Source organism: Platichthys flesus, chromosome 10 (genome assembly GCF_949316205.1).
Source record: "Platichthys flesus chromosome 10, fPlaFle2.1, whole genome shotgun sequence".
NCBI classification, from domain to species: Eukaryota; Metazoa; Chordata; class Actinopteri; order Pleuronectiformes; family Pleuronectidae; genus Platichthys; species Platichthys flesus.
Window position 1 is genome coordinate 16,044,860 of NC_084954.1, and position 20,502 is coordinate 16,065,361.

At 46.6% G+C, this 20,502-nt stretch overlaps 1 protein-coding gene across 1 annotated transcript in view; it reads left to right on the top strand.

Moving 5' to 3' along the window:
• Positions 1-20,502, top strand: part of kif26ab (kinesin family member 26Ab) — a 68,479-nt gene that overhangs the window by 28,379 nt on the left and 19,598 nt on the right. Inside the window, exon 4 of the mRNA XM_062397932.1 lies at positions 4,369-4,571. Within this exon, the coding sequence (XP_062253916.1) occupies positions 4,369-4,571 (203 nt within the window). The remainder of the gene's footprint in view (positions 1-4,368; positions 4,572-20,502) is intronic.

Consider the following 20,502-nt stretch of genomic DNA (forward strand, 5'->3'; position numbering starts at 1 on the left):
AGTAACACACGCAGCAGAAAAAAAGGCTTTTATTTTCTCAAGCTTGTTTCTTTCATTAAAGCCAGATCTCTGAGAATGACAAAAACCCACAGCAGCCCGTGAGGATTGGGAGTTAACACTGAGCCGAAAGGCACTCGTTTTAATTCATGATTCCCCCTCGGTTTCTTTGTAGGGAGAGCATGCAGTGTTGTTCAGACAAAGACGCTTTGGACTGTGTGTGTGCAGAATAAAAAGCAGCCTGGGGCTCTCCCTCGCACAGACCATTATAGGGCACCTTGAATCTCCCATTTGGGAAAAGGCTCTGGTTAACATCTGGAATGATGTTGTGGTCACTGGAATTGAAACTGTCTGACTCCCTCTCTTTGTAAATTGGCTGGCACGGTTTCATGCTGCTGCCTTGAATTCTGCACTTCTTTGAGAAAGTCGGCTGCACTTCGAGAACCTGATGAGAAACATCAGCTTTGATAAACATTTAAAATTATTTTATTCTTGGTGTTTTGTCCTTTTGAAATAGAAACTTTAATAAATTAAATGAATCCAGGAAAACAGTATCTTTAAAGATGGATTTCCATTTCCTCCCACTGCCAAGAAATAAAACCTTCTTGGATAGGAACTCTGCCATCTTGCACATTTGGAGGCATAGTTGGCACAATTGCGATCAGGGGTGGAGCTGAGATAACGCTGTACCTTTCCTAACCAGTCAGTCTCCGCTGTCAAACTGTTTTATAACATAACATTTTTAATATAGATATACAGACTATGGGAAAAATTTAAAAACTGGTTGACCCAAATTTCAATTCTCTCTTAGCTCCATTAAATCCACAACCACTTGTGTCTACAAAGACCAAGTACTCTTAACCTATGAGGGTTTCCGTTATTGGCATGTTAGCTGCGGGTTACCATGAACGCCCCTCCGCCACTAATGCGAAGCCCAGCAGAGGATCTTGGCTGCTGCTCTGGTGCAGCTGGGCGTGAGTGGGGACGTGCCACTGAAAGTGACGATGACAAGAGAACGATGCAGGAAAGGAAGAAACTTCCTCTTTCCAAACTGGGAATCAATTAGAAAAGCAATGCCTGGATATTTGCTAAAGGAGTATTATCTCTTTTCTCTCCTGGAAGGACTCCAGTACTGTTAACAGTCCATCACTGGTTTCTGTTGGTTACAGAGGCCGGCCAAGCCTGACAGGCAGATTAACACAGGGCCTATTTGAACTCTGCAGTAATCGTCTGTTGACCGCTGGGGTCAGAGGTCACAGAGGAGTCCTGGTGGTGTTAAGGAGCAGGGGGGGAGATGGTCCAGTGATAGGATGCCGGTCTGCTCTCATCACCTCCGACTCTTCTCAATCTCTTTTCTCTCTTTCCACTCTCTTACACACTCTTTCTATTACCTCCACATCTCCACACCACCCCCCGCTCGTTTCTCTGCCTTTTCTTTACAGTGGCAAAGGGATCAGGGAGGGCTGGGGGTTAAAGGATGGAAGGCCAGCTCATTACCGACTGTCAGTGTAAACGGCCGAGCACACATGGCTCCGCTGACAGTGCCTAATTACCTGACTAGGGGATAGATCGTACTTTTCAGCCAGAATTAGGGTCCAAGGCTGCAGAGAGCAGCTTGGCCGAGGGGCTTAGGTCCCCTGTCTCGATACCGAGGGGAATACGCCTTGATAGGCACTGTAATGTGCTCAAGAGTGTGCGTGTGCTTGCCAGTATGTGTGAGTGATTCTGAGGCCACAGCACAGCCCCACCTGTGACCAGCTGTCCCTTTATGCGCCTGAAAATCTACTGCCACTTGATTTTTAAAAAGCGACACTACTACCGCCCTGATCAGTGACAGATTCAATGAGTTATACTCGTCAACTTCCTGTTTGGCCGCGTGTCAAGCGCTGCACTCTTTCATGCCAGAGTCTAATGGGTCCACCCGAGATCTGGTTCAAGTTCCTCACTTGGCATTCGCACCCGCATGGTCGTGAGGCTTTCTGCTTCGGCGGCTGCATGAGGATCTGTACTTGGCTCATTTCAGCCTGTGCCCCACTATTTTCCACGGTGTTCCTCTCAGTTCATAACTTCACACACGGCAGCTTAACATCGGACTTAGCTTCCATGATGAAGCCTCAAGAGAGCCAAAAAGCCAGCGCTCCGAAGCAAGAGGGTAGATTCCCGTCTCAGATAACAAGCTCAGAGAGAAGAAATGGGAATTCATGACATGCGCTCGCTCTGCAGGTCCTCCCTGCTCGACAAATGGTCAGCGAAGCTTTTCTGGGAAAAGACTTTTATTATAGCAACACGTTTGTAGTGCATGTAAAGCTAACATCGCAGGAGCAGTAGCCAAGCCTCTCATGTGAATGCCAGAATGTAAGTATGTCCTCACATCCTGATGTATAGCGTTCACATGTCAGGCTCGGCATATAAATAGCACAGCTGTCGGCCCGTGCTGACAAATGGCAGATAGTGTAACGCCGCACACTTTATAAAAAATATTGTAAAGGATGTTATTTTAGTTGCCGAACATGAATCTGGGACAAATACCCAGGTGGCAAATATGCAGAAGGCCTGAGCGGCATTTATAATACACTCAATATAACAAGTGAAATAGCACTAAGGCCGGAATGGCGCATGTGCGCTCAATTCAAGCTTGTTGCTGATTGCACAACGTTCATATGCCAGTTTTGTAGATGTATTTAGGAAAACCCTGACCTTATATTTATTTAATATCGAATCCTGAAAACCCAAAGCACTCCTTCCTGTCCGCTGCTATTGATCAACGTCCTGCAGGATAACCTAGCGGCTCCGCTGGGGATTAACCTTTTGTCAGTGTGGCGACTCCAGCTGAAATGTAGTCTCGGAGTTTGCATGTGGCTCAAGTAATCAGCTCTGTGCGCTCCTTGTGCCGGACCGCGAGCAATCAGTAACCCAGTGCCGGCTCCAGTGCTCAGGCTGAGCTGAGATGATCCTTTGTCCAGCGAACATAACATAAACAGGGGGCCGGAGGGGTTAGCCTCTATTTTTGTCCTGACTATGTATCTGTTGCTCTGCATTAAGCCTGTTCCATACTGATACTAAACTTAGACCACATCCTCCCTGACAGGTTTTAGTTTGTTGCTATGTTTACGCGCCCATAAAACCGAGAAGCTTTAGAACGTAGCTGGACCTGTTTGAAAACTCCTTGTATTCGATGATGCAGTCCCACACATTCACCTCCTGACTGGGCATGACTCCAATTCCAGCGGTGAAGGCAAAACTTTTTAAACAATTACTGTTGAGAAAGCCCTCATCTTGGTTTTCCTCATTGTTTCTCGTTCGTTAGTATTTTCTGTAACCAAGCAACCGGCTGCAGAGTGGACACTCTATGCTTGTTTACATCGGCCCATGCATTGATTGTGTGGACGGAGATCATTTTAGTTTTAAAACTTAAACATATTACCATGGATGCAGCCAATCTTTATCACATGCATAACTACCTTTAAATATGTTTTTAATACATTAGTGCAACTGTAATCAACTGTTGACATTATCATAGAACACATAATGCCAGTGCTTATCTTTTATAGTAGATGCAAATAGCAAAATCTCTTATTTATCATTTTTGTTCATCCATATTCAAATGTTAAATTGCGTTTAAAGCCTTTAGAAATCTGGTTAATACTTTTTTGTCTTTCTTAATCTTAAGTCTTGGACGTTAATGATGACACTGATTTAGCTGTTTATGACCTGCTGCAGCACATATGTAATAAATATGTAGACGTACAGGTGATTTACCCAGTGTAGCTTGGTCATGACTTACAGAAGCCCTGGGGCTGGAGCGAAAGCATCTCACCTTATTTTACTCCTCTTCAATTACCAAGCTTCCAGAGCAGGGTGCGCCCGTGCAACCACAACTCCCATACCTAATAAACATGTAAGCTCTCTTATAAGTACCTCTCACGCTCACTGTTGGTTGGTTCTCCCTTTTTTTAAACTGCAAGTAGATAGTTTCAACTTGACATGCGAGGCGACACGTCCCTCATTCCCGTTGAGTAAACTGCCAAATTAGTCATGGAGGTATATGTATAATCGGGAGCAGAGTGAAGTAAAACGCCGCTGATTTAATTACTAATTAAATGTGGGTTATCACTTAATTACAGTAGGCCATAACCGGATCAGGCTGGAGAGCGTTGCCAGAATCAATGAATGGTGCGGCGGTCCTCGCTGTTCTGCGGGGAGCGCTCTGCTGGGGATGCCGCTGACTCCCGCTCACAGGAGCTGGCCCGCAGCATCTGCCCGTCCATCTGTGGCTGAGGGGAAGTAAATGGGGCGGAAGGAAGGTGGGAAGGAGTGATAAAGCCCGTAAGTGTTGGTCGTGGTCTTATCTCTGTGTCTGTGTGTCAACAGGCCCCGGGTATGACGGGGGATCCAGTCATGGTCGTCACAGCGTCAGAGGCCCCGGTCACCAACATGACCACCACCACCACCAGCAGCACCCTGACGCCCTGCCGACTGGGGAGCTCCAGCCAACCGGGACTCCCCTCAGCCGTCACCGTTATGTCAGCCTCCCCCTCTCCCTCCTCATCTACTGCAGCGTCCTTCTTCATTAGGTAAGCACCTCCTCCTCCTCCCCCCCTCCGCCTCCGCCTGTCAAATCACACCATGGCTGAGTCTGTCAAAGCGTAGAGAGATAAGATTGAGCTGTTGTGGTGGTAAATGAAGTGTTTAGTGTTTAGGTGAGCTTGTATGCATACACACCTGCGTGCATTCAAGCTTCAGTGTTTGTGTGTGTGTGTGTGTGTGTGTATAATACAGTACATGAAGAGAGCAGGAGAGGAGGTGTGTACAGACATGTCTTCAGATGTCTGCAGAAGGTCATGGCTCACGGTGTTAACATCCATGTGGGGCACCTATTCCATGGACATTTTGTTTTTGCCATGGTTGATTTCTAGCACGCCTTGGGATACGCACCATCATGGGACTAAATGAACCCTTGGTTACAGGCACCAGTGCCCATGAATGGATAAAAGAATTACATAATTCAATGAGAGGAGGGAGTGTCTGAAAAGGGGCTTAGGTTAAAGCCGCGTATTGTCCTGAGGTATTTCATGTTTAGTTATTTTTCCTCTTTGTTTTGCTTCTTCAACTTCAAACTCCTGATTTTCCAGCTGCACGCTCCAACCTCCTGCAGCTGCAGAGCGGGGCTTCTCCTTCTGTTGGTGGAACCATTTTGTCTCCGGTGGTTCTCAGGCTTCTTTTTTTCCAGCGCCGCTTGGCTCTGGTGTTGTTGTTGCCCCGGAGAATACTTCACCCTCTGCAGGCGGTTGGACGGATGGTGCAATGTGCTGCATTGTCGTTGATAGATTCCCTGGCAGGCTGGTCAGTGCATACAGTCCGTGCCTCTTCTCTCTCTGAGGAGTCCTATGCCATAATGAATGTTGGCGGAAATGAAGCTGACTGAGAATGATGCATGGGGCCATTGAAGCACCGCACCGCGGGAGGTGAAGGGACTTGTAGAGTGTGACAGGAAGCCCAGGGGGGATCACTGTGGAGCTTAGGTGTTTCTTTCTCCGAGCGCCCCCAAATGGGGTTTGTCTTGCCAGCTTTCCACAAGGTCAGAGTAAACGAGTGCTTGGGTCCATCTCCTTCGGCTGTGGGACATTCCACTAAATATGCAACTTCCCATGTATCTCGTTTCCCCGTCACGAGAGAGGTTGGTCTGAATAACACCGAGGTGCGGCCCTCTGCTCGACAGGGTTGATTCCTGACGCTGATTTATTGGTTCTCGTGTTTTCGTTTGCTCCTATAATTACGCCTGCCGTCCACACTACTCCAGAGCTTTCAAACCCCAAAGTGCAGTAGTTTAGAAACCCTGCTGGTCCCGTTATAGTTTGTACAGTCTTGGGCTGCATTATAGCAGGGATGAGCAAAAACAGAGCCATTTAGAAACAATGACACGGTCACCAGCATTTGCTTCCAATGACTCAACTTCCACCGGTCAAGGTAAAACGGTGGAAACAATGTCATTAACAGCTCTACCTTATCGTTGGTTAAAGAAAAATAAAACCCCTGCTTAAAGAAGGTAATTGACATTCCACTAAATATGCAACTTCCTGTGAATAACACCAAGGTGTGGCCCTCTGCTAGACGGGGTTAATTCTTGACACTGATTTATTGTTTTTTGTGTTTTCTTTGGACCTGAGCTCAAAAAGAATGGCTTATAGAGAGCCCTGTCTAGCCACACAGTGCGGGCCAATCAGGGGGAAAATAGGGAGGTGGACTTGTTTTTTCCTTGCAGCAGGTCGTGGTGGGGCTGAGGGGGGTTTACGTGGAAGTGCAAGTGTCCCACCTTTTCATTTCATCCAGAAGATAATTTCTGCCAGGAATGTGGTGTTTGACTTGGCCCAGAGAAACACAGCGATGACGGGGCCAGCTTCGCACAACATTGAAATAAAGGTGGCGGAGAAGCACTGCGCTTGATCTATAACCCACCCACTTCCTGACCCTGTGCGGCTGCCGTCTGCAACATGAACATCATCATCATCATCACAGTCCTCATATGGTTGTGTTTGAATCAATGCTGATTGAAATTAAAATTCTTAAGTAAAAAAAAAAAACAGTGACGAATCAATCAACAGATTCTCATGTTTTCTTTCTGCTCGGGTAGCGCTCCGGTTGAAAAAAAAAAAGAGTGTTGAAATTAGCGTTCTTCATGTTTTCGACTTGATTGAAAACTCTTATCTGATTAGTATTCCTTTTTGTTCTCCAAAGATACAATTAGCTGTATGCATGTGTAAATCCTGAGAGCCCAGGATGTAAGAGCAGAATAACCAAACAGCACTTTCTACCCCACCAGGGTGGAGAAGGCTCCACAGACACGTGTCTGACATTCACTCACACCGTTCCACTCGGAGATGAAATTTTAATTAGGACACAATTAGCCCGAGTTGAGCTGCTCTCTCTCGTTTGCTTGCTGAGAGAAAGGGAAGAGGGTGATGAACAAAAGCCACTCATTGTTACATTTTTCATTGGGAAAATAAGTCAAGCATTCAACTGCTTAGAAAAGCATTTAACTTGTTTCATTAAAGATGTGTAGTGAGTTGAAAAATCATTTGAGCAGAAATGTCGATGAGGTAACCGCAGAGCTCAGCAGGTCAGAGACACGTTTAAGACAGGTCCTGTGCACAGATCAGTAACATGGCTCCTATAAGATTAATTATTAGTGACTATAAACTACTTAATCAAGCTTTTGTATTTGTTTTATTCCTTTAAACAATTATATTAAGAGTATGTTTGTGTTGATGGCAACAAATTACTAATTATTTCCCTCAGATAATTTCATGCGTTAACTTCAATACACTGTAAGTTGCACTATATTTGAGCTGTTTCAGAACCAGTGTGTGCGATGCAGTGACTTCTAGAGGTGAAGTTGCAGAGTGCGATCGACTGAAAACCCTTTTCCCTCATCCCCTCCCTCTCCAATACCTTTTTTTACACCAAAATTAGTGGGTACACTTGTTTTGTTCTTTTTAAACAGAGAGGTGAATGTTGATTGCATCCATTACCGTTGCAGACAAAAGCCAGATGTTGGTGGGTGTAACTGGGTTTTGCGATCAGTCAGAAAGGGGCTTTAGTGTCGAGGCAAACCTCCAATGTGCCCTTCAGGTAATGTAAGACAAAAGCTCCTCGTTAAAGCCAGTGTTTGTCCATTCTGGGTGATGTAGGAAAATGAAGATGCAGCGTGGCGGACTCCTCTCCCATTGAGTCATTTTGGTTGATTATACACAAAAACATAATTATCTATATATTTTAGATTTCTGATTTTTAGATCCCTTTAAATCCTACACACCGGACCTTTAAATGCATCCTTGAAACTTATTTAACCTTCAGAGATTGTTGAAGCAATTTGTGTCGGTTCATTTTAATTGGGGAGAGCCAATTATTCATTTTGAAGGTGCTAGTTATTAATTCAAGGGAACAAATGACTTGAGGTTTTGCACGATTATCAGAACAGTTAACCCTGATCGCTGCGAGGCTGTGTGTCTGAACGTGAAACTCGTAAGTGCTGCTATTCTCTTTGTTGCCTGGAGCGATTCACCATGAAACTGCAGCAACCATGAATATCATCATGTGATGCTTCTGTTTTCAGAAAATAGAAAAACAAAGATCACATGAAGTTGACTTTATCTTTTTATTTTATTTTATTTTTCCTCTCTGCTGCTTACTGCGTCTGCTGATTGTGTAAAGTCGCCTGAAACAGAGATGACCTCCCCTGGGGGGGGGATCAGTAACGACCCATTGATAATTAGGGTGACTTTACAGTCGCAAGGAGACAGGAAGAGTCAAGGGTCAAACTCCGACCGGATAGTGTGTGTGCGTGTGTGTGCATGTGCGCATATCATTAAGTGTGGACACCAGTGCATTACTGGGGCTGGGGCTAATGAATATGGAGCCATGAGTTCAGCTGACTGGCATGTTAAGCACTGATTGCCTTGTGACAGAGCATATGATTAGTGTATTGACACAGCGTCGTGCAATGAAAGCAGGCGGAGCTCGCAGCAGGGGCTCGGCGCTGTGTCTGACTGGCGCCCTGCAGATCCCTCCACCCATCCCTCCGTTCCATTAACACCTGCTGATTGTGACGGTGTGTTTATTGCTCGACGCTTCTGTGATGTTCCTCAGACGAGTCCACTGCCCAGCTTGGGGTCTTCTCGTGCTCACTTCTGCATTAGACATGTTCCACTGGCCTATTGTTGGTCCCTTGTTTGTGTTTGTTTAGAGGCGGCGGAGGTGGGGGGGGGGGGGGGGGGGCGTGCAGTTCATCAGGGGGATGATTGACTCGCTCTGAAGATATGGGCAGGTAATGAATAGAGTGCTACGAAAAGACTTTGCAGACTCAACAAGTCAGTGGAAGGATTCGAAGGACATTAAAGACTCAAGAGGTGGCACACAGGCGGGCGGGCGGCCGGGCCGTTCGCAGGGGCAGGGCCGGACAGCTGTTTGCTGGAATGTGGCCCTGAAGGAGTGTCAGGAGGAAGTGGTTTTACGGGTCGCTCATCGTCCGCCCCGCAGCTGCTGCCCAGGTGAGTGTTTGTGCAGTAATGACTGTGATTGTGCAGAAGGAATCCTCCTGTAATTGCGGCCGCGGCTTCATGGCCGTTTAGTCGAGGCTACCCGGCCTTTGTGTCAGCAACAACCCGGCTGCCCTTTATCCCCCGGGCTGCGCTGAGTAACCATAGAAACAAGTCATTAGCTTGTGGAAATAAAATGGGTCTGATTTTGAAGATTGGGAAACAGGATGATAACCCTCTCTCGTCCACTGGACTATAATCTAGTTGGAGGGAGGGAAAAGCATCTTCTCGGTGCTGAGTCCAGCGTGTGGCACGATCCCAAGCTGCTTGCTCATTCTGAATAACATGTTGGAAATTCGGTGGAACACATCAACTTTCTGAATCAGGGGGTGGATCCAGGATTCGGTGAAATAGATTGTATGTATGAGTGTGTGAAATGTGGTGCAGCCTGATTGAACTTAAGGGGTGTCATGTGTCAGAGTGTGTTTGTAAAGGACAACTTAAAACCACTTCCATGATAGGGGTGGTCCGTGGGTTGAGCCTTCAGGCCGACATAGCAGGACAGACCTGCGTTTGGTTGGCTGTGCCGTGATTGACAGGAGGGATCTTCGTCGCTGACTAAGAGGGCGGGCAGATTACGTGGAGCAGAGTGGTCTCGCTGAGCACTCTGGATGTGGCCCGCATGGCAGGGGGATAAAGACACAGAGCGGGACGGTGGCTGAGCGGGACCTATGTGTTTGTAGATGTTGTAATTGCGAGGGAGCGCTCGGGCTGATGCTCCATTCTGACAGCATCGGTCAGACCAGGAGGGCTGCGCCAGTGGAGAAGAATATCCCATTCACTACCATGGGAGTCAAGTAAGTTGCTATGCTGCACACAAACAACTCTGACCTCACTTGGATGTGTGATACTCTTGTGTAGCGAAATGCACGTCAGGGTTGTTTTCTGATTCTGCCCGGTGAGCTCTGATGTCTATGGCTTTTTCCTTTTGATTTTTCTTGTTTCTGTGTCACTCTCTCTTGTTTCCGGGGTCGGACTGTCTGCTCCCCGGAGGTGAGAGGGTAATGGTTTTGCTGGCGATGGATTCCTAGACCGAGTGAGAGTCTGAGCAGAATGTGAAGCAGGGCAGGAACCAAAGTGCAGAAACACTGGCTCCATTTTGAGGGAAACCACCACAGGGGAGCTGAAATGTTAATGCTACCTCCACCTCCAAAGCCTGACAAACGAAATTGATTCATATCAATCTGTTGAATCTGAGCAACAAATGCCCAGGGGCCGTGAATGGCTCATCAGAAGAATTGAGTGGGTGGTAGTCAGGATGGTTGAGCTGCTCTGTGTTATTTGTCTTTGTTTACTGTTGGATAAAACACCAGCTGCTATATTCCTGCCACAATCAGGCTGATGGGACTAATGGCTGCCTCTGTGCAGTGGTGGACTCTGCAGCAGCTCCAGCTGAGGCATTGACGGCGTCGGCTGCAGCCGGTAGATAAACTCAGGTGTGAGAATCTATCCAAGGCTCCGTCAGGCTCAGACAAGGCTGAGATGTTGATGGAGATTCAGTCTGGCCTTGCAGCCTCCGGCACCTACAGCTGCATGCCGCTTCCCTCCTGTACCCTCTCATCCACCCTATTACAGGTCGCCTCTCTCTGACTCATAAGCCCCCATGATTCTCAGGTAACAGACGTCATTGTTTTCTGATTGGAAGATACAGATTTAATCTTTACTGCATCGAAACCTGGCACGGACAGGCAGTGTTCAGGCAGCCTGAGTGACTCATATATATATATATATAACATGCCGCACAGGAGTATATTTACAGAACACTTGAGCCTGAGGGCTGATGGTTATACCGATATTATAGAGCAAACATTTCTGATCCGATAAATCAGCCAATATTAAAATATAACATACAGAATAGTTTTCTTAAGATGTCATTATCAAACCCCATTTCATTTTGTCGTGATATTTTTCCCGTTTAAGCCTAAACTATATCAATAATCGCTATAAATGAAAAGAAAAAAACAAATACAGCCAAATATACTGAAGTTGAATCAAAGATAGGCTTGTCAATTATCCCTTTAGCTCTTTTCCTTTCAGCATAAGATCACATGCATAACCCTGCAGCACCAGGGTGATGATCAGCATTGTGACACATAGTGTCGAATGGTGAATGGTAAAACAGCTCTAGTGATGGGGGTAAAAGAGAAGCTGAGGATTTTGTCGCATTCCTGCACGAAGCATAACCTGTTCCCCCTTTTCCCCTGTTCCCCCAAATGAATCCCTGAGTCAGGAAGTCTGTCTGGCCCACTCACATAGCCTACAGGGGGGCAGTGGAGGGGTGACTGACAAACAAAGAGCTGCAGTGCTGACTCAATCCTGTGCACTCACCCTGGGTCCACGTGCACTAAGCCCTGAGGGGAGAGGGGGGAAAGCATGGCCATCGCTGCTCTGACATATTCCTTTCACACATGGAGAAATAAGAGGATGTGGAGCGCCGACCTCTGTCCTTACGGCTTGTCCCCGAACATAGAGCTTCCTTTTCTTTCACCGTGTCAGCAGGGACGATCAAAGAAACCAGTCTGTGTGAGAATGTTTGCGTGTGGGCAGGAGAGGTCAATCCTTCTCTAACTCTGTTTGCCTGCCCACATAGAGAATTCCTCATTCCACTGCATAACGACTCAGAGCCCCCACAGGGCGCCATGATCAGTACATTAGTGTTTAGTTATCATGCACGACTCTGCAAATCCTCTAACCTCTAGCCTGTTGAATGGATATTATACATCATGCCTGTGGGGGCCCAGGGATGCCATCTAAACCTCTTTAGTGCCCCTCAGTGAAAGTCATGTAAATGGACTCTATTATCTTTGCCATTATAACCGCAGTGACTTCCGCACAGTGGTTGAGACGCAGTGTAAGATTGCAGCGGAATCGCAATAGCTGGTGGCGGGGAATATATGCGTTAAAGAATTTTATGACCTATTGTGCACAGATGTAGAATGGAGCCTGTGGCCCGTGCTCCTGTGAGCTGCCTTTATCTCGTACACTCTGGAGAAACAAAGCTGGCTCCTGGTGGAGCTTCTCAGACGTCCCTGCTCCTCAGCCACGGCCTATTCTATTCAACATAACTAATAGCTGCCTAATCACTGTCGGTAGGTTGATTTCCCCAAACACTCTTGCTTTATTTCTTCAGGAAACGTTACAGAGCCCCCATGGTTCTGTTAGTTAATAAGAAGGGCCCAGCTTCATGCAGATGGAGTTTAGATTACCACTGAGGATAAGGCCATTGTCAGGGCAGGTGCTGTAGTGTTTACATCATCACCCTCAGCTTCAGGAGGTGAGCAATACCACCTTGAAAACACACTTTCTTTTCATAATCTGTTTTGAAATGTAGCTTATACGCGAAGCGCGCTATGGATACATCCATGCTACTACGACATTGTTTGAAAACAATCTCTGTGCACACGAGCATTATGGCTCCAAATCAGTTTTAATCCCTGTCATCACTAATAGCCCTGAAAACACATCTCACGTTACCACTCATGTACACTAGGCAGGCACGTGTCGGTTTAGACAGAACTGCTCTTGTAATAGGTCATCTCCTCTGAATGTAAGCAGTGTATTACTGTAAAGAGCAGAATGTAACTTCACAGAAGCCCAAAACAAAATGGCAGAAACGCTTGTAAATGATTATCCATGTCGCGTTTTACACTAAATGGCTAATGCTGGTTGTTTTCATCCAGAAGGGTCATGTGATACGAGTCTAATGAATCAGCGAAGGCTACGTCATGACAAAAAAGACCCAATCCTCAAACGGTTGTGGCTGTGTGCGTCATTGTTTCTATACATCCCTAAAACTCTGTGGACGCCAGGCGTGTCCGTAGCAGAGTTCATTTTTATTTTCCATTTATGTTTCAAGAATAACCTTTGGCTTCACGGTGCAATAAATACACTATTCGTGTTTCTACATATTCCAAATGATATTTGCACCACAATGTTCTTCTTAGCGGAGAGTTAGGAGAGATTAAGAGTTTCATTATGCCCTTGACTTCCTCTCGTCCAATTACAAGCGAAACAAGCCAGCAGCTTGTGCAGGACACGTGAGAAGAAGAAACTGCTGTATCAAACTAAAAGCAGCAAGGAGGATTTATCTCCCCTGTGTTTCTGCTTTCTGCGTGCAGCGTCGTCTTGAATGGAGCGGATTATAGCCTGTAATCGGTTCACGACCCAGCACGTGAAAGCCAGCTGCGGCGTGCTAAAAATCCCATTATCCCCATACGCTCTATGTGGCCCAGCGAGCGTTGCAGTGTGTATTTCTGTGGTTGACTTTACGAGAGTGTGATACAGGATGAACTGCTTAGCTCGAATAATGCGGTTGTAGTCAGTAGCGTCTTAGCAGCGGTTCTCAGGGACACATTTCCCCCCAGTGTATTGACGTCGGTATTCTTCCTATATGCATCCGTGATGTGTTTATTGATTCGCCCAATCCCAATGATCACTTCATCCTACAGCTGCTTTCATGGCCGCCTCGCCGACAGCTCAGCTCATCCCACCTGACTCGGACCCCCTCTAGTTTTTGGCTGGTATGCCTATTGACTTGAATATAGATGAAAGATTAGGAAACACGTGTTGGATCTCCCCTCCCCCTGTGTTCTGTCTCTCCGGACGGCCCACTGATTAATCACGCCCAAATGTTCTCAGCAGCCTGCGGGCCTGTGTGTTGTGATAGCCTCTGTGTGGAGAAGTGCAAATAAATAATCGCTAGGTGTCTTACCCTGGCAGCAAATGATTAATGAAGCAGAGAAGTGGAGCAGAAGTACCCTGGCTTTCACCCCTCTGTCTGTCTCTCCCACACTCATCATGCTCTCTAGTTATCCTCCGTTCTCATAGGGCGTTATGTTTTAATCTAAGACGATATTGTACCTGATCGCAGAGGCCTCCTGTGTTAATATTGCCGGTTATTTGTCTCTTCTACGTCTAATAACCAACTGTGAGCCGAAATGATTACCGAGACAGGAAACGTCACTCAGTGAGTCGGCAGCGATGCCGTCTCGGCAGGCCCCCGAACAGAATTTCCTGAGGTCTTTCAAGGGAACGTGTGGGTGGGTTTGCGGGTGAATCGGAGTTCAACATGTGTATTTGAGAGTCTGAAGTTATTCCAGATTCTCCACTGCCTCGAAGAGGAGCGCAGCAGAAATACCTGGAGCCGTGTCTGAGGAGCAGATTGAAAAAAAACACTGGAAGAGATGAAAGCAGCTGTTAATCTTTGTCAGCAGTGCCAGAGGTGGGGAGTCTGCAGAGCAGGAGGAAAACATGTCTTCATTATCATCTGTCACCCATCAGCTGAAAAAGTGAATTTTCTTTCAGGACTTTTTTTTTTTGCTGCCTCGACCAATTTTGATGTAATAGCTGAACGTTTCCCCCCCGTCTCGCTTCTAACGCTGCAGTTTTCAGGAAATCTCCTGTAAACGAGTTAGAGACAATTGCTAGAGATTTTCCTTTGAGGACGTTTTTGATTGTCATTGCAGGTATTTTCAGCTCTTTCCTCCAGGGGCCCTAAATTGGCCCCCTTATCTCATTAACTGATCTTGCTAGTTAAAGGCATATTAGCATGATGTGATCATGAATGCTAGGAAGAACAATAAAGTGAACTGTAAATAGAATTATAGCCCTTAACTTTTACCCTAAATGTCCTTCCTTTATTGTCTTAAGCCCTCCCTAAGCCCAATAGCTTGGCATGATAGCTTTGTGGTCTTTCACAGAGGGTGACTGGGACGTAGGGGGAGACTGGAACCGCAGAGCTTTATGGGTAGGTCTTTAAAAAACGAAAACACCGGAAGGCAGTTTTACCACAAGAAGGGTTAGTCACCCACTGTGGATCATTTCCCTGCCAGAAATAATCCCTCCTCCATCATTAACGGGTTAACTGGCATAGACACACAGCACCTTCTCTGCAGAGTCCTCTGGGAAGTCAGGAGTCTGTTCTTCTCGACGCGACGTCCAGAAGCACAGAAGAAAAACCTGCTCAACGTAGTTCCCTTGATAGGCAGAATAAAACGAACAAAGAAGTTAATTTTACCTCTGTGTTGATACAAGCCAGTACTAGAATCCACTGTTGCTTTCCCTGATGTACCGTTGCAACAAAACAGGTTTCCTTGAATATTGATGTGTTTTTTTTTCTTTTGCGCCAACTGTTCCATTCATTCTTGGTCGACTGGGGATTCCCATCTTTGGGAATGAAGCAACTTCAAGCTGGCCGTGGCAGAGCGGCCCCAACAATCTTTTTTTCTCCCCTGTTTCTTTCTCAGGCAGAAAATGATTTACATCCTTGTGGACAGCGCTTCACTGGCACAGAGCCAGAGTCGCTGATCGAAGAGAGGACTCTCACCCTGCCGCTCCCTCTCTCACCGCCTCTGTCTTTCTGACTCACCAGCATTTTCTCCTTGTTGGAGATTCTTCCACCTTTTCCATCTCATTGATCTCTAATTTCAAATCTTTTAAACCTCCAGCTTTACCTCTGCACTGCCCTTCTCCCTGTTCCCGACTTTTACTTTCTTCCTGTTTTTGAAACAATCTTCCGTTATTCAAGCTATTCTCCAGAGGATGCACTAACCCCTCGTTGTCTACCTCAGTCCTCAGAGTTCTGATGAGAATTTAGGGCAACATCCACATTGTGTTTTATTTTTTCTCCAGTGGAGAAGTTTGGAAGCACTGCTGGCCCCGTTTTAGTTTGAAAACTCATTGTTTGGAAATCATGACTCAGTCACCCGTAATCACATCCAGAGTGGTTCTTATCAGTCACAACTCCACTACCTGCGGCAAATGAAAACGCTGTAAACACCAACAGTTCCTCCTGTCGGTTGGAGGTTACTTTTCACCATATTTGTTTCTCGTTCAAAGTATATGCTGCAAGTAAGCAACTAAGTTTAGAGATTATTATCTGCTTCCTGTTTGCACCAGCACACCCAGTGTACGTGATTGGTCACATGATATACCCTTTCAGGTGTGTTAGTATGGACTGGGACTTTTAGTGATGCGGCAGATGAGCTGCTTGAATCCACATTCATGACATGACTAAGACAAGCTACATTCGTATCGACTTTGTCTGGAATCTTCTCTTCTCACATTGTATTCAGAGATGTGACATGATTGGATTTGGCCTAACCTAATTTGCCAGGGATAGGTGCAGAGGAGATGTGTGTGCAGCCTTGGGTTGTCAGCAGTCAGCGCACAAATTATGCCCCATTTGGTATTCTGTGTCCAAGGCCAGACACTACAGGAACAAAAGACTCGCCGAACACCTTATGGAAACAAAGAGCTTTTCTAAAAGGCCTTGGTTTAATGTGTTTGGAACGTGCCAAGTGAGATATTGCTCAGCTAACTGGACATCACAGTCATTGCTGTCTGGTTTAGCTGAGGATCCATTTATCTATTTCTGAGGATTCATAGAATGCGTGCAAATCCTAGCCTGGAGGTGTTTGGCCACTTCTTGTAAACTGCTGCTGTGTAAACTGACACGAGAGAGAGGGGCGGTCTTCCGTCAGTCATTAAAACAGCCGAGCAAGCGGGCTGGCTTCCATGCAGGTGAAGGCTTCAGAGATTCAGAGCTTTCGATTGATAAGATTCAGCTGACAGTCAGATAAGCCTGTTAGTTCTCTTCTCCATTTAATGTATTCTGTGCTGCCGAAGGAAAGAGGAAACACAATTTTTGGGCGGAATAACTGGAAAGATCAGGGTTTTTGTTGATGAGATAACCAGACTGCACAGAGGGAAGTGTATGCACCTCCGTCTCCTGGTGAAGGATTTTGTTAGTAGCTTCTGTAAAGTAAAATGTTGTCACAATTACATTTTCAATCTTAAACAAAATCTCCGTCCACACAGCAAATTTGCATTCATATAAACAGGCCTGACGAACATTCACATACACTGGGCTTGCGTGTGCAGGTATCCGTACCAGAGTTGATGCGTTATAAAGGCTTCTTCAAGAGAAAGCCTTTATATGTCCGGTTGCGGCCTCAGGGATTAGTTGTTTTGAGTGATTTAGAATAAACAAGAGGAAGTGAGAGAAACTAAATTAATGTTTATACCAGTGGTCCCTTGATTGCAGGGAGACTCTGGAAAGGAGACAGACTCATTACCAGACTAATCCTCAGCGCCACACAGGAGGCCCGGAATCCACTTTTTCATGCATTTGACAGCCTGTTCCTCAGTTATTGTCCCCATGTGCCTCATGCTGTGCGTCAGGTCACCTGAATCTGCTTATTTCCTTGGTTATTTTAAGAGCCCACCCTACGTGACCCCTTCGGCTTTTAGTGTTGGGGCAATGCATATATTTATACATGGAAGGCCATACATCTGAGGGATGCTGACAACCACAGCAAACAGTCCCTCTGAGATATAGCTACTGTGGTCGACTCTGAGTAGGAGGGTTTTATGGCGTGCGGGCATTTGTCTCATACTTAATGATCAGCATCCTGACCTTGCTAGTAAATCTTGTCTGGGGTGGGCCTTCTTGCTGCCAGGGCTGGTTGGCAGAGTATGACATCATCCCCTCTTCTCTGTGTGTGCATGATATGGATGTGTGTCTGTGTGTTCAGGGGCTGATGTCATGGTCTTTTAATCACCAGTGAGGCTTGGCGGCGGCTGGGTCGGACTGCCAGTGACCTGGGCACACAGCCATCGAGGCCGGCGTTGAAAATGAAGATTTGTGTTAATCCAATCCCAAATTTGAACCCCCCCAAAATATAGGAAGTGACGTCAATCTGCTCGGTGGAGTTCGACCATTAGCCTGCTTCTCTTACTAAGTCTGTATTTTCTTCTCGAGTTAAGCTCAGTTGGAAGATGTATGTTATCCCCCCCACGACTTAGGGGCAGAGGGCTGTTTGATCGCGTCAGGGGCAGCCCATCAATAAGACAGTGTGTACTGATTTTAGCTCTGGGGAGGTTTCCTATTGATTAGCCTTTGACTCAAAAACATAGCACCTCACCTGATAGGCCAACACACATCCTGCCCAATCAATCATCACCATCTGCTGGTATGGCACTTTGGGCTTGACAGTCTCTCTGCTGCTCAACAACAACAGCACGGCTCCATGCACACACTGTATATCCTCCAAAGATATCTCACATGCCTTCACTACTGAGCTCGGGATAAATTTTCAATGTCTCCAGCAGCGAGCGAGCGAGCCCGACTCATTGTTGTTGTAGTCATTATCACTGCATGGTGCCGAGGCTGGCTGGAGCCCAGTATTCCCACCTCCATTCATGAAGAGCGACGACGGCCTGCTAATCAGCAACAGCGTGAGGGAAGATTCGCTGTGGAGCAGTGTGATATCAGAGCCGGTGATCACGATTCCTGCATGAATGGACAGGGCATCCTTATCTTGTCCGCAGAGAAGAAGAAAAAAAGGAGAATCACAGAAAGGAAATGTCAAGGATAGTAAATGTGGCCAACATGGTAATTAGCCACAGGAAGAAGCTACCTAAAGAGGTGTAGCCGGGGACAAATTTTACACAAACAAGCTAATTGGCGCACCAGCTAATGATTCTCTGGGGCCAGAGGAATTTCTTTTGTTAATTTGACAAAGCTTGAATAGAAGGCTGGAGCCATTATTGACAGGAGGTCCAAGTGGAGCTCTGAAAGCAGTAGGCAAAAGCTTCTCCAGGCTCTCTGTCCTCTAGTCATTGACCTCCTCCAATCGCTCCACTCCTTCACTGTCCCTCCCTCCGGTTGTGAGGACAAATCCTGGACGTCCTCTCTCGAACAAAAGCGCTGGGAAAACCTTTTATTCTAACCAGTCCATGATTTTACATCTGTCTTGCTGCGGCTCATTTATATATATTACCGTCATTATCTGTCTCTGCGGTCTGTTCATAAGGAGACAGTGATGGAGCTGAAAGGCTATCAGGACAGTTCCAACTGTGGCTGTCCTCTGTTATTACTTCATTTTGATGTATAACAGTTGCAGTAGGCATAAGACCAATGACCAGTCACACTGTAAGGGTGACCAATGTCCGCATTAGTATTGTCTTCTTTTCATTGACTACTGCCAGCCATGATTCAAAGGGATTCTTTGGTCAAGCTTTTTGCTCCTGAGAATCGCCACCTCAGGCAAATTAATTTAGACGCTCTGCACAAAGGCAGAGGTGAGCTCGCTGTGGCAAGGAGGAAGATAAAGGTTATGCGACGTATCAGACCGCTTCTTACTCTGCACCTTCAAATAGATCAGCCGTTCTGTGGCTTTTTATTTTAGTGCAGGGTTGTTGTTGTTTTTAACTCTAAATTTAATCCAGCAGGGTTCATATAAGGGGCACTATGTCAGAGGGAGAGAGGCAGAGAGAGAGAGAGCTGGGCGCTTGTGCTGAATGCACTTTCATCTGGCAAGTCTCACACCCACTCCGTCTGCAGACGTGTTGTAGGAGGCACTCTGCAGCCAATGCCGAAGCCTTTCCAACAGGACTGGCTGGTCGGGGGCTGTGAGGGCTTACTGGTAAATTAGCAGCCCAGGGAATACAGGGTACTCTCACCCCGGTGCTCGCCCACTCACATGCTTTCATTCCCCTTTTTTTACCCTTGACCATTGACTGACTGCACTCTGTCTCGCTGGCCGGCATAAATCTGCCTTTCTAACATGTCGTCTGTTCATTGTGTGCCCTCTCATTACTCTCGCTCACACTCTTTTTTTTTTTTTTAAATCTCTCACAGCTTCCCAGTTGAGTCCAAGCATCGCTCATTCAGGCAATCCATCTTTCTGCTCTTAAGTATATCCTTCCTTATCTGTGTGTCACTCCTTATGATTAATAACACTCTCATTCATTTGGCTAATTACATCCGTTAACAATGGCTAAAAAAAAACACAAATGTGCTCAAGTGTATACACACACACACACACTCACACACTCATACATGCATGCACTGTATATGCCTACTAACCAAATCTGTTTGAAGTGTGGGACCCTAAAAGAAGAGAGGCTCCTGTGTGCATTAAGTATTCATGTGACGTGTGGTGGGGTGCACATGTGTGTGTGCTGGGGTTTGAGACAGAGTGTGTGTGCGTGTGTGTGCGCGTGTGTGTGTGTGTGTGTGTGTGTGTGTGTGTGCTTTGTGCATGTGGGTTGAGAGAGAAAGAGAATACTTACAAATTGCGCCGCGAGCAGCCAGCAATCGAGCGCTGACACCTCGTCTGGCAGTCAGAGGGAAAAGGGGCTGGGCTGTGGAAAGAAAGAGAGAGAGAGGGAGAGGAGGGAGTCTGTGTGTGTGTGTTCGTGTGTGTAATAATGTGTGTGTGAGGGAGTCAGAGACAGAGAGCAAGGCAGGGAGAGGGAGAGAGAGGAGCGAGAGGGAGCAACACGGCAGGACAGCTGCCAGCATTTCACCGATAGCAGGAGAGGGACCGAGAGGCGGAACCGGAGTAGGAATTCTCCTCATTCTCAGCCACCCAAGGAAATTTTCCAGGCTAGCCAGGCGTGTTGA